The sequence below is a fragment of the Vanellus vanellus genome (genome assembly GCF_965231255.1).
Source record: "Vanellus vanellus genome assembly, chromosome: 1".
Classification (NCBI taxonomy): Eukaryota; Metazoa; Chordata; class Aves; order Charadriiformes; family Charadriidae; genus Vanellus; species Vanellus vanellus.
In genome coordinates, this window is record NC_138905.1 from 184,189,740 (window position 1) to 184,216,149 (window position 26,410).

General features: G+C 40.1%; 1 protein-coding gene across 1 annotated transcript in view; it reads left to right on the forward strand.

Moving 5' to 3' along the window:
* Positions 1-223: 223 nt before the first annotated feature.
* The window catches only part of DIAPH3 (diaphanous related formin 3), a gene marked incomplete at both ends in the record, with an annotated part of 252,852 nt that continues 226,665 nt past the window's right edge, over positions 224-26,410 (forward strand). Inside the window, 4 exon segments of the mRNA XM_082489814.1 lie at positions 224-382; positions 12,221-12,253; positions 25,366-25,515; positions 25,517-25,540. Coding sequence (XP_082345940.1) covers positions 224-382; positions 12,221-12,253; positions 25,366-25,515; positions 25,517-25,540 — 366 coding nt within the window.

Sequence of the window (26,410 nt, forward strand, 5' to 3'; positions counted from 1 at the left end):
GAGGCTCCTCGCTAAATCCGTTGCCGCCTTGAGGCGGCGGCTTTAGCCCTGACCCCCCCCCCCCCCCCCCCCCCCGCCCTGCCCGGCCGAGCCCAGCTAAGCCGCGCTAATCGCAGGCGCCCAGCTCGGGCAGGGCCGCCGGGCCTAGGCCCGATCCCGGACAGTCCTCTCCCCTTCCTCTTTCCCCGCCCCCCCTCCTGCCCCCCACTTTCCGGCCGCCGGCATGGAGCCGCAGGGGCCGCGGCCGCGTTACTGCGCCCAGTCTTCGCCGCCGGGTCGCGGCGGGCGGGAGAACAAGGGGCTCCGTCGGAAGGGCCCGCCGGGGGCCGGGAGCGCCGGCGGCCCCCCCGAGGAAACGGCGGACGGCAGGAAGCACAAATTTGTAAGTACGAGTCGATCCCAAGCCGCCCTCCCTCGCACCCTAGACTGCCTGAGGTGTGGGGCTGTGGGCGGCCTGGTCCGGCCCGGCGGGGCGTTTCCCTGCCGGGCCTGTGCCGAGGGGGCCCGACGGTGCGGCGGGCCCGTCCTCTTCTACCCCTCCCCCCCCCCCCCCCCGGGACCGGTCAGTGACCCGCAGCCCCCAGTGACACCGGGGGACCCGGTAGGGATTGACGGGCTACTAAACGGCGCCGTCGACTTCAACTGGGCTTCAAAGCGTGAGCCCGCCCGCTCCAGCTCGCCTCTTCCTCGCCGGACTCAAAGGACCTGGCTTTATTTTGCAGGACGTTTTCAGGTCTCTCCTCTTCATCATAAAGCACTGTTGTTTTTCGTCCCCTCCCCAACTCGCTGTTTGACAGCTATATGTGTAAGGGGAACAGAACAGATCTTCAGCTGCTAAATACTGTTACTTTTATTAGAACTGGATTTATTTATTTGTCTATTTACTTTAGCGAGGTAAAATGTATAGTGAAAGTCTCAGCCTTTTAATTTAAGGCATCAAGTTCTCCTCCCTAACCCTGCTTTTACAAAATTTTGGCTTGCGCACCAAGAAACTGGGAAAATTGAAACGGCTAATAATTGTCTGCAAGATAACATGTCTATAAGATGTGCTCTAGCTAAAAAACATCCAGGACTAGTCAGGTTTTGTTTGGACGCTATGAAAATTGCAACTATTAAAGCTGTGACAAACATATGTTCTACAGGTCTTGTATCCACCACGTGCAGAGCAGATGCATCCCATGCTCATATTTAGGTGATGCATATGCTAGTCTTTGTTTAGCTGGTTCTGAGCCCACCTGCTCTGAGCTGTATTATGCTCTTACAGACTAGACACTATAATAAATAACATACAGTAGATTCTTGATTCTAAGGCCTCTTTATGCTCTATTCAGTAGTTGAGTGTCTGGCACTTGAGCACAGGTTCAAAAAGGTGTACCATACTTCATATGCAGCTAGTTGGAAATGAGCCAATAAGCAGTATCAAACTGTAGGCTAGCCAAACCTGTTCTGCAAGGCCACAACTTGCTCCTGGCATTCCTGTTTCCTGGAATGCTTTTCATTTTGTGGCTGTGCAGATTGCTATTTGAACCAAGTCCTTGTGCCGGTTTTTGCGTGTTAGAATAGGCATGTATGAAACTGTGACCAAGAGCTGTTTGCTTGTCTTTCTAACTGGCTGTGTATCTGCTGGAGGTGCATGCATTTTAGTCATGCAGGTGACATGGCTGGACATGCTTTAGCATAGGGTCCCCGTGTAAAAACTTACACAGTCTGTGCAGTCTCGAAGGTTGGATGGCATTACTGGTATATGACTTGATGGTTGGATTATTCCTGTGGTGAGTGGGAGGCATGGATTTGTGTGTGTTTGGGACTGACAAAGAACACTTAGGCAAGAGGTTTCGCTTCTTATTGCTACTTTAGCTACTAAGTTCTAATGCAAATAGGATATTGCAATAATTTTCACTTTTATCCCTAACCATGTGTTAAAACAGAAATTGGGTGTTGCCATCACATTCACTTTTTTTCCTAACCACGTGTTAAAATTGAAATACAGTAGTTTATAGGGAGTATAACCCTGCCAGATATGAGATACAAGTCAATGAGATTTTTTTCTTAGATGAAGTCTGGCTTTTTAGTGAAAGAAGGCCTTCTCTTTGGTGCAGATGAGCTTCTTTGATATATGCCTAGACTTCCCAGGCTAGGCAAGGGTGGTTTTGAGCATGTGCAGGTATGGACATCAGCTGACTGGCTTTTTGAGGTCACGGTGTTGATTTTTGCACCCAGCTACAGAAAATAAACAGTTGAATTTGGGTATCTGACTTAGCTTTGTAGGGTACATGATCGTCATGTGGGTGGGTTTTTTTATTTAATGTATTTTATTTTGTCTTGTCTCTGTTACCCCTGCCCAGTTTCTGAAACTCTTTAAGCAGGGATGACTGAGAATATCCTTAATTCACGAGAATGTCTTGTTAAACTGCAGCTGTTGAAAGCGTTTGACCTTAAACAGTAGTCCTGTTTTTCATCTTTAAGTAATCTCTTAAAGCAAAGATCTTTCCCTGGGGTGTTGAGAGGCAATGGAATGGTTCTCCAAACCTGCATTGTGTTCTAGGTATGCCGTTAACTCACTGGGTGACCTTAAGAGGAGTCAGAGGTGAATATTTCTTGAATAGAGTTTAGGATTTTGTCTCCGTCTTCATGTAAACTGCTGTGAGGGGCATAGTTTACAAGTGCGACCTGTGGAATTCGACAGTTACTAAAGAGCTGCAGGCTGCTCCATGCCACAAAGCCTAAAGAACTGCTGTAGCTATTAGAACTTTTGAACTGTAATCTCTAATCCCTGGTTTGTCCTGGCTAATAATTTCTGGTGAAGAAACAGAGCGATACAGGTAGAATTACTTTAATAGTTGTAGACATCAACTAACTTCTTTGATCGGGGTAGTTCGTTCAAAGGCTACTATGAGATATACTTTTCTTCATAAATTTTTGTCCTAAGAAATTGCAATACAGAATATTTATCAGTCAGCTATTAAATCTAAAGTTGGAAAACTCTCCTTCATATCTACTTCCTGTTGTCTCTCAAAACTGTTGTGGTTTTTTTTTTTTTTTTTTCTGGGGGGAGGTGGTATATCTCCTCCCCAAAAATGGGGGGGGGGGGGGTGGATCAAATGCACCCTCAGTAAGTTTGCAGGTGACACCAAGTTGGGTGGGAGTGTTGGTCTACTTGACAGTAGGAGGGCTTTTCAGAGGGACCTGGACAGGCTGGATCAATGCACTGAGACCAGTGGTATGAGGTTCAACAAGGCCAAGTGCCAGGTCCTGCACTTGGGTCACAACAACCCCATGCAGTGCTACAGGCTTGGGGAAGAGTGGTTGGAAAGCTGCTTGGCAGGAAAGGACCTGGGGGTGTTGGTCGAGAGCTGGCTGAATATGAGCCGGCAGTGTGCCCATGTGGCCAAGAAGGCCAACAGCATCCTGGCTTGCATCAGGAATAGCATGGTGAGCAGGACTAGGGAAGTGATTGTCCCGCTGTACTTGGCACTGGTGAGGCCCCACCTTAAGTACTGTGTTCAGTTTTGGGCCCCTCACTGCAAGAAAGACATAGAGGTGCTGGGGTCCATCCAGAGAAGGGCAACAAAGCTGGTGAGGGGTCTGGAGAACAAGTCTTATGAGGAGCAAGCAGCTGAGGGAACTGGGGTTGTTTAGACTGGAGAAAAGGAGGCTCAGGGGGGACCTTATAGCTCTCTACAGCTGCCTGAAAGGAGGTTGTAGCGAGGTGAGGGTCAGTCTCTTTTCCCAAGTAACACGTGATAGGATCAGAGGAAATGGCGTTAAGTTGTGGCGGGGTAGGTTTAGATTGGATAGTGAGAAAAATTTTATTACAGAAAGGGTTATCGAGCATTGGAACAGGCTGCCTGGGGAAGTGGTGGAGTCAGCATCCCTAAAGTATTTAAAAGGTGTACATGTGGTGCTTAGGGACATGGTTTAGTGGTGGACTTGGTAGTGTTAGGTTAATGGTTGAACTCTGTGGTCGTAAACCTCTTTTCCAACCTAAATGATTCTATTCTGTTCTGTGTTGGCTTGTTCACATCTAACTCTTCCTGTAATACATCTTCAATACACTTTCATTAGTTAAATTAGTTTTGTGTCAGAATACATAAAACTTCCTTCACCCCTTTGAATTCTCTGTAATCTGCCCTTAGATATAGGCTGTAGCCTTTTCTGTGTCTGGGCTACTTACAGTGCCATAATTCTTTGTGTCACCTGAATTATGTTTCTGATCTCTTGTACATTTGTCAAATGTAGATGAAATTGGTTGTTAGATTCTGTGAACTCAAGTCATCCAGATTGTATTAGTCTAATTTTCCTCAGTGCAAAAGGCTTGAAAATATGTTCCAGGTTGGACCTTTCTAATCAATGCAACATATTGATGTGTCACAGCAGATATGCTAATCTGAAAAAGAATTTGATTCCCTGACAAACCTTGAGGTTAAATTGGATTGCTGGTTGACAAAGTTGACATCATTAATGTGTAGCTCCTTTTTTTTTTTTTTTTTTTCCTTCCAACAAAAATTCTTGTTTAGCAGGAGGAAAATCTCTCTTTTTAAAGCCACTTCATTTAGAGGGGGGAGAAAGGGTCTTTGGGTTAAACAGTTATAGTGGTTGATTCCAATCAAATGTTATCCTGAAGTACTGCCTTTCTGAATAAACTAGCTTCTCAGAAGAAGTGAATGAGTTACAAGTCCTTGGTTCTGTCTGTTCTTTTACAGAATAGTTTAAAAAAATGTTTTTAAGGAGTGATGGTTAATTTTGAAGCACATACCAGCTTGGCTTTGTTCAGCAGGTCTGAGGTTTTGGAATAGTGGGACTCTTAACAGGGTAAAAGATGTTCAATGGTACTGTGGTGCTTCAGCTTATTGAAAGCTCTTACATTCACCCTTAGGTTAGGGCTTGGTAAAAAGAGGAAATGAATTGAAGGATAGTAGAGAGTATACCTTTTTTCTGTGTGTGCATTGACTGGTCAGGAAACTTCTGAAATCTGCTGGGGGGGAGGGGTAAAAAGCAGTTGCTTGCCACTTCCTCATCTTGATATATTTTTTTTTTCCTTAGAAATGTTTGGAAATCATAAAAGTGAGTGCTAGATTACGTGAATTCCAATTGCACTGTACAAGGACTACATCTTGTAGACGCTAGTCCTCAAAAGATCAACTTCAATTGCTAGCTGAAGTTAGAGGTGTTTCTATTAACTTCAGTATACCATTGACCTGTCTTCAGTGACTTTCAGGTTATGTTTTTGATTAAGTTCTTCATGAAATTTATGTGAGTCAAGAAGGCTTTCTTGTTTGTGCCGATCTGTTAAAAATAGACAAATTAACACTTGCATTTAACAGTGTCTGTAAATCAAAGAAAGATGTAGTTAAGAGCAAAAGCACTTCCATTTCTCTGGCATAGAGTAGAAAGGTAAGACCGATCTGTGTCAATATCTTTAATTACGAAGTGACTGAATTATTGCTGCAGTTGTGCTGCAGTGTAAGACCTTGAATCTAAATTAGTCGTTTAAAGAAATGATTGCTGAACAGATGTTACCTAAAACACTTTATTGCAGCTTTGTAAAATTGTAAATTCCTCATGCTGTTATTTTTGTTGGCATGAATTAACACTGTGGGTTATGATATTAAATTTTAGTGCTGTGTTCTAGCACTTTGTTATATAATCTTACCTGTAAGCACCAATTTTGAGTTTAACTCATCAATGTCTAAAGACTATTACTGTGTAGAAACTGTCATGTTAAGATAATTTTGTCTCTGATTGCTTTTCAGACTGCTTTCCAAGCAACAGAGAGAGAGCGTGTGATAAAGCCATTAAATACATGCTGAAGTAGTATATTGGAAATTAAAAGTAGAAAATGCTTTGGGGTTATACAGCAGTTTCTAAATTGCGCTTACGGACTGAGGTAGCAAAATTACTGAGGGAATACTGTGACAAAGGAAATCCTAAAGTAATAGCATCCACTGTAATCATCCAATTTACATCTCTTTAACTGAGTCTACAGATTTTCTTGCAATCCCTGCTTCAGTCTTTTGCTTGTGTTTCTGCTGGAGAATAGCTTTGAGGATAAAACAGCTAGTGTTGAATTTTTTTTTTTTTTTTTTTGGTGATAGAATTAATGGCGGTGTGTGATGAGTCCTTTCTCACTTTCTAATTTAAAAGGGTATGGAGGGGACTGTGTGATTATATGTACGTCCTGAGTTTTCGTTTATCTAGTTTCAGCATTCAGGCTTAAGTTCGCCAGTTCTAAAACTCATTGCATCTTGCGTAAACTCTCACCTTTTTTTTTTTTTTTTTTTTGCCCCCCCCCCCTTTGTTTCTCATAGCTACATATAGACTTTTAAGCTCTTCTTAATGCATCAAAGAAGCTATACATGTGTGTGATGGTTTGGGGGAGGGGTTATATGTTGTTTTCTTTGTTTTCTGCTGCAAGGAAGGCAAAAATGAAGATCCAAAAAGGAGTTAGACCCTTTTAGATCCCACCAGGCTGTGGCATTTTTTACTTTTTGTAAATTGAAGTACTTCAGTGTGGTGGAAGGCATGCATGTTGAAATTCTTGTTTAGCTGCCTGAGATCCTGTTACTTTGCATGCCTAAAACTCCTGTCATAATGACAGAGGTGTATGGCTGGGTGTTCGTCTTCTAATTCCATTTATGATCAACAAATGAGACTTTGCCTCTCTGGCATACTAACAATGTCCATCCCTGCCAGGCATGATCTGAGTTTGAGTACCAAACATACCATTTTTAACCATGCTGTTTTTGTTCAAAAACTCAGATGAGCAATGTCACTCTGCACTTATGTGATCATAAAAAGAACACTTGTGAAGAATGGAGGTGCTGCCCCTTTTGGTAAAGTGCCCAAACTTTTAGATGGTACAGATGATACCCTATATTGTATGAGGATATTCTTCATTTCGAGGCAACACTGAGCTGTAGTGCTGGTGGAAAAAACACTAAAGACATGAGACCAGAGTCCCATGTGAGAAGATAGCGTTCTTGTGTGTTCTGGTCCTGTTAGCCTGGACTGCTTGTACTGCATTTAGATAAACTTTTGTTTATAAATATGCAAAGACAGAGAAATAAATGTAATGACACAAAAGATCAAACTAGTATTGTTGATCCAATTAAGTGGCATTTCTCATTTCTTTGCTTTACTGTCTCTACCCAGAGTTGACTGGAGTAGTTATATAGGCAATGACTCAACTTGTTAAACTCTGTCTTGTGGATTAACTTTCAGTATGTGCTACCATTTGGATATGCAACATAATCATAGAATCACAGAATGGTTTAGGTTGGAAGGGATCTTGAAGATAGAGTTCCAACCCCCCTGCCATAGGCAGGGACACCTCCCACTAGACCAGGTTGCTCAAAGCCCCTTCCAGCCTGGCCTTAAACACCTCCAGGGATGGAGCTTCCACAACTTCTCTGGACAACCTGTTCCAATGCCTCACCACCCTCAAAGTGAAAAATTTCTTCCTAATATCTAATCTAAATCTACCTTCTTCCAGTTTGAAGCCATTCCCCCTCATCCTATCACTACATGCCTGAGTAAAAAGTCCTTCCCCAGCTCTCCTGTCAGCCCCCTTCAGATACTGGAAAGCTGCAATAAGGTCTCCCCGGAGCCATCTCTTCCCCAGGCTGAACAACCCCAACTCTTTCAGCCTCTCCTCATAGGAGAGGTGCTCCATCCCTTGGAGCATCTTTGTGGCCCTCCTCTGGACTTGCTCCAACAGGTCCGTGTCTTTTCTATGTTGGGGGCTCCAGAGCTGGACATGGTACTCCAGGTGGGGTCTCACCAGAGTGGAGTAGAGGGGTAGAATCATGTCCCTTGACCTGCTGGCTACACTACTTCTAATGCAGCCCAGGATATGGTTGGCCCTCCAGGCTCTGATTATGTACTGCCAGCTCATGTTGAGCCTCTCGTCAATCAGCACCCCCAGGACCTTCTCCTCAGGGAGGAGATCCATCCAGGAGGATCCATTCTCTGCCCAGCCTCTATTTTGCTTGGGATTGCCCCAACCCAGATGTATTACCTTGCACTTGGCCTTGTTGAACTTCATGATGTTGGCATGGGCCACCTCTCATCCTCTTCTGTATGACAATAAGAAGAGAGGAAATGGCCTCATGTTACGCCAGGGGAGGTTTAGATTGGATATTAGGAAAAATTTCTTCACAGAAAGGATTGTCAAGCATTGAAACAGGCTGTCCAGGGAAGCAATGGAATCGCCATCCTTGGAGGTATTTAAAAGACGGCTAGACATGGTGCTTAGGGACATGGTTTAGTGGTGGTTTTGGCAGTGTTAGGTTGATGGTTGGACCTGATGATCTTAAAGGTCCCTTCCAACTGAGACCGTTCTATGGTTCTAAGATTTTTTTACTGTGAATATATATGAAGTCAAATAGTATTTGGCTTACTTTCCCTAGCTGGTGATACAGAAGTTACATCACACATGGCTTCAGCATATATGAACTTTTCAAGAGATACAGTGCTCTTTCTGTTCTGGTAGTAGTCTTGTTGCTGTGCATGTGTTGTGAACCTCAGCTGTTGTGTCCTATTGTACCTTTTTGGTTTCTGTCAGGCTGTCACTATCTTCGATGTTTTTGAGATTGGGCCTTTTGGCAGCTTATCAAGAACACTGTATGTACACTGAATGTACATGTATATCCTGTGTCCAATGAAATCAGTTATTAACCAGTACGCCTGAGGGACATAATCTTCAACAGGGGATGTTTCTGTGTTAGATTGCTCACTTTCTTCAAGAATGATACTTCTATACGCTTCTTTTTCATTCTAACTTAGCTTTAACTGAACTTCTGCTCAATTGCTAAACAAAATGACCTTTTCCTCTGTGTCCCAGATTAAAAATGAAGTTACCCTGGAAAATGTAATTTTAAAATGTTAGTTGTTTACAGGTGTGTTTGTGTAGCTGAAGACTAAGCAGTGGTGATACTTCTCTTCCGAGTGTAAGTGCTACCAATAAATGTGGAATTCTAAAGTATCCTAATTAACTCCTTAATCACTTCATGGTTTTGCATCTATTTGACTAGAAAACAGGATGTCAACGTACTTAAAACATCATTAATTTGTTTTTTTGACTTTGCATATCTATTTTCTACATGATAAACAGACTAGAGAAATACTTGTACGTAGCTCCTATGTTCTCAAAAGCAATAATTTTATTATTCTGGAGTGGTTCATGGAAGGCATAGAATAGCATATTGGTATTTTCATCCATTGCAAAGCTGTATTCTTTAAGCTTATATCATATTTTTAACAGTAAATGAATATTACAGGAATATTACTTAAGCCAGATTTACTTACTTGCAGGCCTATGTTTAAGGCAACCCATTCACTTGAGCAGAATGTCTGTCTTCTGTGAACTGATATATCCAGGCCTGAAAATAAAAATATTTTCCTGTGATAGTAAAGCACCCCAACCTCTACCTAACTGTGGCCTAGTTATTTTTTTCCCCTGATTATAAATGTATTTGTTCTGCTTATTTGTCCTGGCAAGAATAAAAATATACTCCTGTTCTTGAGTCACAGCACTCCTCTAAATTTAATGCCATTGAACGATCCAGTTTGGTAAGATTTTTTTTTTTTTTTTGTGAAGACCACATGTTGTGTTCCACATCTCTGTATCCTTGAATGCTATGGAAGACCAGGAAAATTGACGACTGGCTTTACTTTGTACGGCCTTGGCAGAAGAGGAGGACTTAGGGAGAAGGGAAAAAGATCACCCCAGTTCTCATGTTTTAACCAGCTCCTCTGACTGAGAAGTATCGTAACATGAAATTCACTGAATAAGTCTTTTGAGATGTCTTACTGCAAGTCATTCAGCCCTTTAATCTTAGAGTGGTAAAAGATCTGAACATTATGTTGTAGTTCGCATGAGGTTTCTCCTCTTTTATAAAGAAAACTCCAAATACAATGTCACCAGTGTTGATAGATGAGTGCTGGTTAAGTAGGGTCAATTTATTTTAGTGGTTCCTTTTGAACCACACCCAACAACATTGTCTGGAAGAGGTCTTATGTTGGTATTTTTAGACTCCTGTACTGTAGGTGGCCCATAAGCTAGAGACTTAGAAGACTCATATCTGTATATTGAGTTTCCTATACCATTATGGTGTCCTTAATTGGTTGCATGGTAGTCTTTTTTTCACTAATTAGATGACCTGGGTCAATGAGGTGTTTTGATATACAAAATGGGGAACTTCTCACCCTTTACCACAGTAAACTCCATTACTGAATTTCACAGCTTCATTGAAAGGCACAACAAACAATGGGTTGAACTATCCCATTAACTTTTGACTTTTTCAAAGAACAAAACCTGAATCTGAAAAATATTCCCTTGATTCCATGGATGATGACAGTGTCTAGTACAGAGCAGTTGGAGAACATCTGACATCTGTTACTAAGTAGAAGTGAACTTGATGTTCTGCTTCCTGTGTCTGTTTAGTGGAATGTACATGATTTTGACATGAATCTCGAACTTTCACCTCAAAGGATATAATGCAAAACATTTTCATTCTAAGCAGATTACTCAATCTCCTACCGTGTTAGAGGAACTTCACAATGGTATCTGTGCATTGCCTAAGGCTTAGTGATATATTGTGTGTATGAAAAAGGAATAATTTCTATGTTCTTTGCTACCAAGTTGCAGTGTAAGACTATACATTAGTGTTTTCTCCTGCAGTTTTGATAACTTAAGGATAGTGGTATTATATCAACAACTTGCTAAATGTAAAGTCATGAGCTCTTGCGAATGACAGAAATTAATGCTTATGCTCTCTTTGTAGCTATTTAGCTATTTTTTTTTAGCTATTTATTTTAGCTATTTAGCAGAATGGGAAGAATAAGTCATAAAAAAACCCAGTTCCGTAGCAGTGTGTGAGTGATCTATCCCTGCAGCAGGAGAACACCAGTGGGAAGACTGGGATACAGATCTTCAATTTCCTGAGTGGATTGAAATATTTTCACTTTGTTATTGTTTTCATTCATTTATTAGAAATCCTCATCTATGAGGACATGGATTGTCATAAAAGTTCAGTACTGACCTAGCTCCAATTTGGTTTTATTATTGGTGGTAGAACATATGGTATGTCTCAGAGTACTAAGAGTTTCCTCACACTTCACTTGCTTGCTTTTTTTTTTTTAACCTTCATAGCAATTCATCAGATATTTCTTCCTCAATTTCTTGACAATACACAGAGTAGAGCGATCATGGGATAATATTTGACTTAACACACATTGTTCTTCAATTCTGAGGGAAGTGCCAGAGAAGATGTCATAAGTAATGATACCTAAGTATTGTTGACTTGGTGAAGGCAAAGCAAGAGTTTCCAAATCTGACTAATTTGGGTATAGCCAGTTACAATTGCTCTAGCTGCTGCCAAGCTTTGTATACTAGGCAGTGAGGGTAGCCTAAGAATAGGGTAAGAGTCTATTTCGCTATGTAACTTCACGTTCTTCCCACTTCCCTGCCAAGTCTGATCTGAGCCTCTTCATAAAAACTATAAATGGGATCCCGGCACCACTGACTCATCAGTCACCAATGTTTTTCAGTGCTGCTCTTTGGTTTTGTACAAGAGCTGCGCTTCCTAGCGCTTGCTGTGTTTGTCAATGTGCAGTGAAGAGCAAAAGAGTTGGTTCAGGAACTGTTGTTTCACACAGCAGTGAGGGATCTTCTGTAGATTTTTGGATGTTACTTCTAATAAATGCTTATGTCAATTTCTACTCGTAACTTCATGCTCCACATGTCTTGTAGGCGTTGCTTGACAGTAGTCAACAGTCTTAGTTGTTTGAGTGTTTCAGTTTGGCAGATAGTTTTGAACTGTTGAGGAACTGCATGTTCTTCTGTTGAGTTTAAAATCTCTGCACCAATTCCTTGGTGGTGTCCCCACACCCATTTTGAGAAGACACAATTCTAGTCACTGAATTATGAAGAGGTCTTCTATTCTAGTTCAAGATCAGATTACAATTTTTTGTTTTTAATCTACACTGTATTCCTTGTATAATTCGCTGTGCACTGTAAGCCAACAGAGTACAACTTGCCAAGAAATTGTTACTTCATTTCAAGTGCTGTGATTCAGTACTGTTTATCTTGCATCTTATTTTGAATAACAGTAACTATAACTGACACTTGCTTTTTTGTTTGGGTTTTTTGTTGTTTTTTCTTTTTTTTTTAACTGCACAATTGTGACGTGACATGACTGGTTTCCTGTTTGATTTACAGCACTTAAATATCAAGACACTGACAGATGATGTGGTAAGACAACTTAAGTTTTGCTTTGGCTTTGCTAAGCTAATAACCTTATTGCTAATGCAATAGAAATAACCTTATTGATACAAGAAACTGTCTTAATTGTGGAGTTAATTGGCAAACTCTCACTAAACTGTTAATTATCTGTAACATTCTCAGTGCAAGTAGCAAAAATCTATGGATGGCTTTGAAGTGTGCTCTAATCACGGGTAAATGAGCTTAAAACTGGTAATTGTGCCCGTTTACATGTGGTATAGTTAAGAAATCTGTGATTGCATGTTTAATATTAAAGTTACTGAGGTTGCATGGCTGGCTTAAAGTACCATGTGTAACAAACTAACAGTTGCTTGTAAAACTCATTAATACTTGCTTCAAACAATGTTAGGTATATTCTGTGTCATCCTAACACTGTGTTTCTCAAACTTCATCTGTCCTTGAATAGCGGATGAGGTTCTATATCACAAAGCAGTTTTTTTTTTTTTTTTTTGCTGTTGAAGTTACCTATTTCATTGTCTGTACTATTCTTTTGTAGGAAAGCATATTTTTTCTTTAAGTGAATCATTCTACAAAGTCTTTGATTTTTACCTGGGAAGTAATATTCTGTAAGCATCTAAAAAGATCAACTGTTATGACTTCAGTGCTATAAAGAGTTCTTGTTGAGGTACTTCTGCGTATAACTGAGAGCTTAAGTGTAGAGAGTTTTATGCTGAACAATGTGCAACACACTTGTGCTGAGAAACACTGCTGTTTCCTAGCTTAGGATCCAGTGGTCTGGTTATTGTTGATAAGGTGTGCAGTTAGTAGTCTTGAGCATATTGCCTCCACCGATCATTCCTAGACTCATTTAATTCACCTGCTATTTCTTTAGCAGAGCTTTATAGTCTCAAAATGGTTCTTAAGAAATTTGAGTCTGACAGGTTGATGATACAACCTTGATTCTATAAACTTGTGCTTTGTCTTGGAGAGCTGAGGAGATGTTCGTAGTTCTCTCCAAGCAAAAGTATTTTTTTGTAACCACAACTTAGTTTTGGTAGTGTCATGTAAGGATTATGGTCTGGATGCACTAGATCTTGCTGTTTGTTTTTGTTGGGTTTCTTTGTTTGTTGAAGCCTTGCTGCCTTATTGCACTTCTCCTTTCCATAACCTATTGGACTTTTCTAACTTGTAATGGTAGTCACCATAAGTTAGCAGGTTTATTGTGTTTGTTGGAATAAGGATAAAGAGCCTGATAGCTCTGTAGCAAGCAGTCTTCTTCCCAACTCCTTAAGCTTCTCGAAGCGTACTGTAGGCTCCTTCGCAGACTAAAGAAACTTCACCTGCAAAGGAGTACCAAGTTGTCCATGTATTTCAAATATATATATATCTTTTTAAGAGGGAAATGACAGCTGTTTAGCAAAAGGCTAACAGTAAAACCCCCCACTATTTTAACGGTAGGTGTTGTGTTCACTTGCAACTTCATCTTGAAACAGGAGTATGCTTTCCAACTGACACTTCTTGTCCCTCTATCTGAGTTTTCTGTTGGTTTAGTCTTTCTGTGTCTGATTCTGGGAAACAGCTAATAATGCTAAGTATCTGAGTCCTGGGCAACTTAGATGTTGCTCAGACCAGAGTGTTTCTGTCATTTCATACCAAGCATGAAAACTGGCAAAGGTATTTTCTCCAAATTCCTTTTGCGACAAGGGGGAAAATTGTAGTAAGAGAAGACTAAGAAATTGAAGGTTTAAGATGACTTGATTTTTGCAGCTTTCAATGAAATAATATATTTTGTTCCTTCTCATGGGCAATCATTTGCATGTTAACTTGCTCTCTGCTGCATTATACTTTGTAAAATATTTATATTTTATTACTCCCTGTCTGTTTCTTACAAATACAGTGTTGTATAGCAGTAACCAGGAACTTTTTTTTTTTTTTTTTTTATTTAGGTAAGTTTGCAACATTTTGAGAGTCTAAAATGTAGACTGCTTTTCAATAGTTAAATTGTATTGGATTATTCCGGATATGCTGATGAATTGTATACTTTTAGTGATGAATCCTTGTTAAGTTGAGAAACACCTTATTTTTTACACAATCAACACATGCTGCTTTTGTCTTGTTTGTTTACAAACTATGAAGACAGGAATATTATTCTTATTCCATGGATGAGTGGCAAGTAGGTATTTGAGAAATTATCTACCTGCAAGATCACTGTGGAAGCAAGCCTGTTTTCTATCTCAAGTGCTCCACATTCCAACAAATGGTTTGTAGGGCTCATAAAGATTAAAAAGCCTGCTTCTTAACAGAATTTTATTAAAAACGTATCTTATGTAGACAAAAATAAAATGTATACTAAAATTCCTTATAACATGAACTTATGTTGGCTGACTTCATGGCAACTGCTGCGAAGATGAGAAAAGCTTTATAATTTCCAGTATATAGAGAAACAAGATTCAGAATGAAACTTGTTCTACGTGTTCAGGATGTGACTGTGCACGGGCCTAAACTCTGTAACTTTTAGTTTTCTGCCATTAGTTAAATGACTTGCTCTCAAGAAAGGTAAAATAATCTCTGGGAGATTGAGCGTATTAAGAATAAGTCATCGTCTAATGAAAGGGATTCTTCTGTGTCTTGGTTTATGCAAGTCTTTCTTTTACTAAAAGCTCTACTGCTACCAGTGGAATTTCTCATACAGTAAGAAGTTAATCTTGTAGAGCAATTTGACTGTCAAAGAAAGAATATATTTTTTTTGATCTTCTGGAGCTTCGAGGAAGAAAAAGATGTTAAGAGGTCTTTGACTCAGAATCATTGGAAATAACTTCTTTGATCTTACGTGAAGTGAGGGGAAATAGTGATTTGCTTTTACTTCCAAAGATACTGAAATATATTGATGCAACCCATATTCTCCTGTGTGTTCCCCATCCACTAAGAATAATGATTATTTCAAATGAAGACACAGGATTTGTTCAACTTTGTATTCTCCTTCCTTTCTATGTTGTTAATGTTCTACTTATTCTTTGTCATTTGTCTACATCAGGGTGTTACAGCAGACTTTCATGATTCAGCTGTTGGCTTCTGTGACTAAAATGACTGGCAAAATCTCTGGGAGATTGAGCTGTGGTACTCGATCAGACTTTTCAGATATGAAATTGGGTTTACTGAGTATATAAATAGTGGGCAGTCAAAACATGAACTTGAAAATTGAGGGTGGTAGTACTTTTTGCCCTACAGATCTATAAGGCAGAATGAGAAAGACATCTAGAGAAAGAGCGAAGCTATAAGCAATACTCTTTATGCCTTCAGCCAGGAAATGAAGATTGTGTACCTGTATATTTCGTATCAGAACTCTCCTAATAAATTGTGCCTACTGATCATCATCGGTGTCTTGATAGTCCGTGTGTGTGTTTCTTCATGAGAATAGGAGTGGGGAGGGGAAGAAAGACAACTGTTCAGTACTTCTGGTAATGCAGTTTAGGCTAAAACAGACAATTCTCTGTAATCCTATGTTTTCATAATGAGGTATCAGCAGTAGTGTTACCTTGTTTGTGCGTTTGTGGCAAACAACACATTTCACATAGTCAGGACTTTTTTCTGATACCGGGTTGCCTACTTTATTAGAATAAAGATTTTCCTCCAGTGCAGTGACACCTCCTGGTAATAGATACTCCATAGACTTGTCTTGGGTGGAAGGTTTGTTGTTCATGTGGTGAAGAAAACAAATATCCCAGCTGATTGTTGCTTTGTAGCATTTTGATCTGGAGCCTTTAGGTTAATTTTTTTCTCTAGGAACATCCCAGAGCTTTGCACAGGGATTTGGGATGGTAACAGAGGATACTATTTTACCACTTCTGTCTTATGAAATTGGTGTAGTTCAATATGCTTTGTATAGCTGGAGAAATGGAATATGAAGACATAAAGTAGTAGGTCTGATTCTTGCTTCAAGGGCATCAAATATGATGGCTTCAACCTTAATGTGAGAGGAGTTTGCATGACTTGATTTATATGCTTTACGTGTTCCAGGCATCGCTGTTCGTTGTGCTAAATCAAAGTGCAGGGATCACAGAGCTAGTGCCAGATAACTCAAATCCACATGGTATGGTGCAGCTGTTGAGTCGATATGTTAGCTTGGGTCCAGAGCGATGCACGTCATGTCTAATCTGGTAAGCCCTGTCTCCAAGAATGAAAAAGAAAGAAAAAGTCAAGGAATCAAAGGCTGTGGTGGATGAAGGATCTTTATTCCTTTGTTTCCTTTTCAGTATATTGTGAATTGTATCTTCCATGGCAAAGCCACAGTACTGTGCTACTGCTTATATTGAAAAAGGATAGCTTTTTTTGTGAACTTTTCTAAGAATTTTTTTCATGACTTCAGATAATGTTTCAGCTATAAACTCCTTTTCTGTTGGTTTTGATGGGCCCACTTTCATAACTTTTATATCCTGCATAAACCTAACTAATTCTTCCATCTGCTACCTGCTAATTTGGTACAGCTGCTATTTTTTTCCAAATGCTGGGGTCCAATCACTGCAGTAAATACAGTCTAAACAGTGTTTATAAAGAAATATAGCTTATGTTCATAGTGTTTGTGTGCTTAACAAAATTTAGGTTGCTCAGACAGTGATGAGATACTGGATTAAGGCCACCACTTTAAGGATGGTTAGCATGCCTTTGTAGATAAAATCCTCTTGGCTAGATATGTGGACAGCATGAATGGTGACTTTGAACTGTGGAGACCTACAAGATGTTGTACGCAAGCTTTTGCTCCGAATATGAGCAATAGAAAACATGCATGACAAGCAAAGTCAAAAATAATTTTTTAGTTTCATTTTACGAATCTAATCTATATACAATTATCAGCTGTTTTTAGTCAAGTTGCATTGATACCAACATTCATAGTCCAAATTATCTCAGTAAAAGTCTCATTAAACACTGTTGGAAGTTGTTCTACAAAAACCTCCTAGTATTTATTCTTTTTTCCTGGTGTTGTGCTTACTATTCCTTTGCCTGTTTTGGTCTGAGGGCTTCAGTCTGGATATGGAGAAGAAAGATAAGACCCAGATGATGTAATGATCTGACCTCTGCTGCTAAATCACTTCCCTTATTCCCTACCCACCTCCTCTCTGTGATCGTAAATAAGATCAGCCACGCTCGTTGATTCAGCTTCATTTGTTGGTTCCCAGAACATTTACAAAGCACAAGTGTTAGTAACATTCCTCAGAAAATGACTGTTTTCTCCTGTTTGGGTTATTCTAGGAGTTATTGTCTGCAAATGGTTAATCACCTTCAACTGAAATTATTCAGTTAACTGGAAACTGAGTGTAAGCAGCACAGTTTTGAGAGTTACAACAATAACTTGAATTAAAATATGGTTGAAAACTTATTGTGGTGTTTTTTACATTTAGTTCAAATTCAACAATATAAAGCAATTAAAACTTTGCTTTTAAATAGAGCATCTGTGTTTATCAGAATGATACTGAATTTATTGGCTGACAAGGTATCATGCATATCATAGGATAGTCTAAGCTGAAGGGACCTTTAAGATCATCAAGTCCAACCATTAACCTAACACTGCCAAAACCACCACTAAACCATGTCCTTAAGCACCAGGTCTACCCATCTTTTAAATACCTCCAGGCATGATGATTCAACCACTTCGCTGGGCAGCCTGTTCCCAATGCTTGATAACCCTTTCTGTGAACATCAGTTTTGTGTTAAACATGTTGTCCAGTTGTTAACAGCTTCAAAGTTGTGTAGTCCTGTGAGAATTCCCTTAGCAAGTCTTTTTCCCATCAGGTTTTTCCATGGATGTCCCATTCTCATCTCACTGGCTGTCCTCTGTTCCCGAGAAAGGCATTGAATCAACATTGAATCAAGCTGGAGTGAAGCCCTGGCAGAACTAGGGAGTTCTTTCCGTGATCATGAATGTGGTTACACATGCACATGTTGGATTTTATTTTTTAGGAATTCCTTAATATAGCAACAGATGATCTGATGTGTTAATTAAGGGGGGGGGGGGGGGGGGCAGAGATGAGGGAGGCAGGATAGCAGGGAAGTAATACCTTTCATTCCTGCATGTATAGTAGCTCTGTTAGGAGGTGATGTCTTGATAAGGCGTTGAGCCAGCAATTAGTCTAGCAATAACTAATCTATTGATTCCTGTATTATATCAAGTGTGTAAGTTCCATAGACACTATAGTCTTAGAGAGAATGGTGTAAGAACTCTTCACTAAGATCAAAATGAGAGCACAAATAAATGTGCTTTCTGGGGACCTGATCAGAAAGTGTGATGAGCCAGAAGGTTTGTATTGTGGATCTCTTTGTAACTTTGATTTTTAGGTCCATGGTGTGTGCATAAAACCACTTTCTTATTTCATAGGCTCTCAGTGGAACAATAGCCTATGAAGCAAGAACGAAATAAAACTTTGCCATTTGTCCTGTGATGGTTGCTTCATTTTGGCACTTAGAGCTGTTTTTCTTGCTATCAGTGATTCAAATTCTGATACCCAATTTGCACTTGGTCCGAAATCAACTCTGAGGGGGTGAATGCTGCTTATTTAGACTTGTCATTTTATCTCTTCCCTTAGTACTATGTATGGTAGCTTTCTATATATTTTGAGAATGTCTAGAATACCATTAATTGTTTCAAACAGTGAAGGAGATCAGTGTATAATGTTTGATAGCAAGTTTGTGGGCTTTTAGTGCATTTGAACTAGATGATCTTAAGGGTCTTTTCCAGTCTGAATGATTCTAGTAATTTAAGTAGCAAAGGGAATTCCTTGAGTAGCAAAGGGAATTCCTTGAGTAGCAAAGGGAATTCCTTGAAGGAAAATTTAAGGGAGGAAAAGAATCCTGTAACCCAACAGAGGCAAGACTGCTGTAGCTCCATGCCCTTCAGGTCCAACCAGTAGTGAGGCTGAGGCACCTGCATGAACACATGCATGCAACACGTATGTATGTGCGTGGCAGGCCACACAGATCAATACAACCAGGACCATGGGTGTCATCCTGTTACCCTCTTTGGCTGATGAGGATGAAGTGGGAAACATGTACGGTGTGAATCTCTCCAGTAGGCAGGTTCGCAAGGTCACTACCTGGTTGGTGGCCCCCAGATCCCAGACTTCCCTGTGGATGGCACCTGGAGGCTGTGGGCTCGTTCCAGTAGTGATGCAGAACTCCTCACTCACAGACAGACACACAGAGGTCTTTGGCAGCCGGTGGGGCTTCCCTGGTCCCTCTAGTAGGCAAACTCCCCTTGTGACCTTGTCTTAAGAAACACAGATGTGCACACAGAGACAAAAAATCTCTGTCAGTTGGCCAGGATTCTCCTCACCCCTGTAGAAGTGAACTCCCCAGTGTCTACCCCTTAGACACAGACACAAGTGCATTTCCCAGTTGACACCCCCTCACACCCCTGAGCCTACGGTCTTTATGGCAGCTCTCCAGAGGAGAGCTCCCTCTTCTAGCCATCTTCTCCTATCTCCTTCCCATACAGATACATACTCCCCTGCTCCCAGGCCGCTTCACCTTCTCACTGGCTTGTCCGGCTCGATAGTTGATGGTGATCATTTACACACCACCCTCACTCGTTCTGGTTGCTGGCATCATGGACACAACTGAGGTCCTACTCAAGTTGCTGGTACTTAAGTTCACTCACTCTGGTCTCTCGAGTTGCTCGTCTGTGGTCCACCTGACTCATGGTTTGATCTTGTTGCTTACACATGGGCCTCCATACACACATGTGCCCACAAAGTAGAGAGTCTCACCTGGGAAAATAGTTGGAAATAAAATTGAATAAGGTAGGACATACTGTGCTGGTTGGGTACAGGGCATGGCCAGACAAGTGTACTAACTAGCAAACCATTTACACGCAACGGGCCCTACTTGTCCGATTATCTTATAATTTTCTAATGCTTGTTCCTCTCCAAATCACTGAGATACATCCTTTTTCCTTATTTCCCTTAAACATCTCAAAATAAGTCATGCACAATCCCAAAAAATTTTTTCCCTTTCATCCCATAATGTGTCTTACACCCTTAAGGAGTAACACCCCTTAGGTGGTCTGGAGAGCTGATCATGTTGACTCCTGGGATGGGTGTCAGACCTGGACCACTGGGCAGAGGCTTTGCTGGGAGGTGCCTGGACAGCGTGTCCCTTCCTGTGAATCAATAATTTGCTTTCCTCCCATCTGCTCTTGAGCCTCTGTGTTCATCTGGGCTTGTGGAGATAAGCCTTTGATGGGCTAATGGTTCCTGTGATGAGTTTGGGAAGAGACAGGTAAAATTATTATTTGGGTTCCACCACCCACCATTGTCTTTCTGTGCTCTTTTGCGTGCAGAGGAGCTCTTTATCACGTATCCTTAAGGGACAGTCTTTTCCTTTAGTCTTGATCCCGTGGCATGCATCTCCTTTCCTTTTGTCCTTTGTATACATAACAGGGGATTGAAGAAATCTTTTGATGTGTCCTACCTGTGTCAGTTGCTTTCTTTCAGGTAATTTCTTTAATGTGGTTGTGTTTAAAAATATTCATTAGAAATTAAATCCCCATGGGATTTGAATACTGCTCTGACAATACTACCTTTGAAATAAACGGTCAGATTTTCTTGTACTACTAGTAATAAAAAAGTGCAGCTCAGATCTCTGGCACTGCACGCACGATTTTGTTTTATGTTTAAAGTCATGTGAGAACTTCATCATTCACTTACATATCTTGTCTGTCAAGTGATTATTGAGAAAACTTTTCCCTGTGATGCTGTCAGCACTGTTACTGTGTCGATACAGTAACTTGCTTGTACCTCATACACTGCTAGAGCTTGTCAGTAGGGTTTGGCTGCCGTAATTCAGAAGCTGTAGTTTCACAGAGCTTTGTGATGGAGCGGAGCGGTGGAAGAAACACTACTTACTATAAGAGAGTTTTAAACTCTTACAGTGTAGAGTGCCTATAATAGAGTTTCTACCAAGGCTCCCTGGGAATCTTCAGGCTAGTAAATGTAAAACGCTACTGAAAAGCAGTCTCATGGTAACTCATGTCCACGTGTTGACCATGGTTTACTTTTCACTGTGTTTCAGTTCTGATGTTAAGATTTTTTTTTCAATTGACTTGCTGTTTTTGTCTTGTGGAGAATGTGAACTGGCAGAATAAAGTACATGGCTTTATAGATGTTCCAGTTGCTGGTGGTAGGAGACATAAAGACATAAAAGCTAAAATATATGCAAAACCATCATTGCTTTAAATTCAAGTTTATGAGAAAAGACTCCTCACGCCTTTCATGCCGGGGGATCTAGTCTTAGGAATGAGAACTGTGTGAATTATATCTTTAATAGCGTCTCTGCTGTCCTAGTTAATTTTTATCTTTTCTCTCCTTTTCCTCTTCTCTCCCACCTTAAAAGAGACAAAACCACCCAGACCAAAACCCCTGCCTTTTGACCAAAAAAGACTTAAGACTGTCTTGGTTAGTTTTTGCTAACAAAATAGTAGTGTGTCCATGTTATTTCTGGAATTAGGCTTACCTTTGGATAGGAAACTCTTCCTGCCTTGGAAGTTTTTTTCCTTTCCAGAGTTAACTTTTCTTTTTAGTTACTTTCACTTCTCCTTTCAAATCACATAATTTTAAAACTTAAGACCACCATTCAGCTTATATTGTAGATACATGGGCAGTTGTTCATTTTTTATTTTTATTTTTTTACAATTTAGAGGTGAATAGTTTTTAATGAATATTTTTGCAGTATTTTTGTACTTGGTATTTAATTATTTTAGTATTGTTTCTTTTTAGATTATGTATCTGAAGTATGGTTTTCTTTGTCTTTGGTAACACTGCTATGATGATAGGAATAGATTGTTGTTTGAATTAATGAGCAGGATAGAGATTCCCTGTTACTTTTTGTTTAGTGTATTAGAAAAAAAAACAACCTAGTTTTCTCCTTTGAGTGCCTGGAAGGATTTAATTGCACTCTTATTTTCTTCTCACTCCTTATTGCCTTTGAACTCTTAACTCTGGTTAAGCCACTCTGAGTTCCATCAGTGCATCAAAACAGATACTAGTTTGGAGAATTTGTGGAAATACTTTGTATCGAGACCATATGAAGCACTTTATTCTTTGATTAATTTTAATGTTGACCCTACAAAGACCTTAAGGGAAAAGTTTGTCCCTTTAAAAAAATTATTGTCCTAAAGCTCTGTTCCTGTATGGTTCTGTATGTATTTATTGGTAAAATAAATACAAAAAGAGGGCAGACATCTTTAGAAAATATAGAAGGTCAAACCTGCTTTAAACTGCAGAGACAGTTTGTATCAAAACTAACTTTAGATATTCCCCATTGGTTAGCTTGATTTAAAATGTTTTTCATGTAACATGGAAGATTATTGAACTATGTTTTTGCCGTTTTCTCCTGTATGCACTTGGATCGCCAGCAGCACCAGTGGTAGATTTCATTACAACCAAGCAATGAAATTTCTATTCTTTCTGTGTAGTGCTTTCTGTGGACCATGAAATTATTCACACGTATGGAATATTGAGAGGTATTAACTTTTTGAAGCACTATCAATGTATAATTCAAAAGAGAAGTGTATATAGAATACCCACACTGTAGTGCTGTGCAGGGCTTGTGAATTTCCTTTTTTTAATCTATGGAAATTTTAGTTTTAGGCTGCATTGTTTTAAATTATTTGAAGTGATTTGTTTGACACAAGTTTAAATGCACTTATAATCCGAGTATCTCACTTTGTCTTATGTGTTCTGCCTGATCAAATGTATTCCAAGAGTGTGCTTCCCTCCTCTAGAACAAGTGGTGTAGGATTTGGTGAATATGGGGAATATGAATGTTATGGCCCACTCTGTAATGCTGCAAAGCATCTACTATACACATTCAAAAGGAGCTTAAAAACAAAGCATCAACTACAAATGTGAACAAGTGAAAGGAAGTGAAATACACCTCTTAAAGGATGAACTGGCTCTCATCCCTGGGCTGGTGCTGCCTGTTCCTAGTGGTGCAAGAGTAGCTCTGGGACTTCCATGGCAGAGACTGGGGTGGTTCTGCCTGGCTAAAACTGTTACTGCTGCTGCTGTGTGTAGCAGGGGAAGGAAGAGGGGACGCTTGGGAAACAGGGACTGTAAGGAAGTGGCTGAGATTTTTCAGGAGAGGTGGGTAAGAGGTGTAGGGCACACCTCTCATAAACCTAATGTAGTCAATTCTCTGCTGACTGAACCATGGGCTGAAATCTGATATTTCAGTCAATGTGTCTTACCTCTACCCATGCTTCAAGTCTGCATATGAAGAATCTTCAAATATCATGGTTTGCTTCTTAGGTTATGCACCACTTGATAGTGAAGAGTGCAGCATGGAGAAGCTAGTGGATAATGCATTCTTTGGAGCAGGTATACTACCTGTCATTGGTGCTCTGCGAAAGCCATTGTTTGAGGAGAAAAATCTCATATAACGTGATTTTTTTTTTTTTTTTTTTTTTTCTCCTTAAGATGCCAGTCTAGTCAACTGCAGTCTGCAATCTGGCTTCATCCTCCCATGGTTGCCATAGACTTCTGATTTTAAAAACAGGAAGGGAAATTGCTGTCTGGTCAAGATCCAAGATGATTTTTGCCACTGATGACTCTGTACTTCACTTACAATGATGTTACTCTCCCTTTTGCTTTTGTTGCATTCTCTTTCTTCCTGGGTCTTGCCTATGTAATTATTCCTGTAGAGTGTGCTTTCCTCATTGCCTGCTGGTTTGATGTGACACTGAAGGGTCCCATCATCCATGCTGAGCTCTTTTATGTTTATGCTATATTAATTTTCTGCTTTTGCATGTTATACAACCATCTGTTTGTGAGTGGCTTACAATCTATTTCTATGTTCCAAAAACTGTTCCTTTTCAATTTTGAACAGGAAGAATTAAAGTCTTTTTGTTCTTCCTCTAAACCTCTCTTCATGGATGTCTAATACTCAATTCTTGCTCTGACTAGAGTGGAACACTTGTACCCAATTTGTGCTGCTAATTTTCTTTGCTCTCTCTGATCTTAATTCCACAGGCGCTATAATAACTCTACTTGTCATTTAGTTTAGTAACTTTGATGTACTTATTAAGTGATATCTCGAGATACTTATCTTCAAGATATATTGAAGCCTCAGAATATTTTTGCATAGCATTTCAAAGATGTAAGTCTGTTGATATGGTGGAAATCTTGTCCAAAATCTCATACATTAAATGCTACCGTAACTTTCTTCTGTGTTGACAAGTGTAATATTGCTGTTCACATCTGTTCAAAAGGCTGCTACAAAGATGATTAAGATTTAGCACATCTCATGGAGTATGTCAGCTGCTTTTGTGTTCTGTTGGTCCTTGCCCATATACATTAAAACACACAAGCTCTTAACAATGAAAAAGTTTAAAATTTCCCTGAATAAGTCTCTATTGAAAAATGCATAAATATCTCACCAGTAAAAACCCACCACAATCCAAACCTCTTTTCCAAAGAATATTTTTTTTGGCTTTTCAAAAGGATGAAGTTAGAGTGGTTGTCTTGTGTTGATGATAAGTCCTAAGGATTATTCATGAAACCATGAGTGTATCCTATTTAACGTTAAAGGAACTGGTGGTTTTTATGCTTCTCCTAAATGAATTTTTAAATAATTGGAGCATAAAAAGGCACTAAGTTTGGATAACATAATCCAAATAAAAAATAAGTAGAAGTGTCTTAGTTATGCTAACTTGTCTTTTTATTAAAAGTAGTTTCTTTGCATATCTGTATATTCTATTATAATGTCAGGAGTACAGCTGTTTGAGTAACAAAAAACATTTTAAAACTATGCTTTTGGTAAATAAGCCTGATTTTTCATATTCTACATGTAATGGTTGGGAAAAACTCTTCATAAATTGGTTTTGTACATATCTTTTTCTCCAAACTTTTCCATAAAATTCTCATGTTCTGCATGATTTCTCCAAAATGTAATAGGATTCTGGTCTGTTAACTCAAGTGCAAAGGCAACTGACTGTTAAATGTATCTTTAGGAAAACCCTTTAAAATAAGATGGTTAAATAACAGACAAGTAACAACAGAAAAATAAGGATGTTTAGCTTCCAAGAGCACCCATCTTAATTAGGGTTACACAGAATGGAAACAGCATGTGATATGTTATACCTTTTCTGTTTTCAGTTGGATAGATTTGCCAGTATAAGAATTCCAGGAAGTAAAAAGGAAAGACCTCCTCTGCCGCATATGAAGCAGTCGCATTCTACAGATTGGTCATCCACACCTATGGATGCGGAGGATTTTGCTCCAAAACCCCTGTCAGAAAGAGAAATTCATAGCGCTGTTTGAAAAAATGATGGTAAGAATCTTATGCTGATTTCTTTGACATGACAACATGTCTAACTGACAGGTGGAGGCTTCTTTTGGGCATGTGTCCTGATCTTTACCTGAATTATTAATGTTGTTGTTTGAGAGTTGTATTTATGTGGTTTTTAGGGTGTTTCTCACAGGAATCATAGAATCATAGAATCAGTGATGTTGGAAGGGACCTTTAAGATCATCAAGTCCAACCATTAACCTACCCTGATAAAAACACCACCACTTCTAAACCATGTCCCTAAGCACCTCATCTACCCTTTCTTAAACACCTCCAGGGATGGTGAATCCACCACCTCTCTGGGCAGCTTATTCCAATGTTTAATAACCCTTTCAGTGAAAAAATGCTTCCTAATATCCAATCTAAACCTGCCCTGACATAACTTGAACCCGTTTCCTCTTGTCCTATCACTTGTCACCAGGGAGAGAGGTCAGCTCCCATCTCTCTAAAACCTCCTTTCAGGTAGTTGTAGAGGGTGATAAGGTCTCCCCTCAGCCTCCTCTTCTCCAGGCTAAACAACCCCAGATCCCTCAGTCGTTCCTCATAAGGTTTGTCCTCCAGACCCTTCACCAGCTGGTAGCCCTTCTCTGGACACGCTCCAACACCTCAATGTCCCTCTTGTAGTGAGGGGCCAAACTGAAACACAGTACTCGAGGTGAGGCCTCACCAGTGCCGAGTACAGGGGGATGATTACTTCCCTAGTCCGGCTCACCACACTATTCCTGATGCAGGCCAGGATGCTGTTGGCCTTCTTGGCTGCCTGGGCACACTGCTGGCTCCATGCTCAGCCGGGCCTGGTCCACCAACACCCCCAGGTCCTTTTCTGCCAGGCAGCTTTCGAGCCACTCCGCC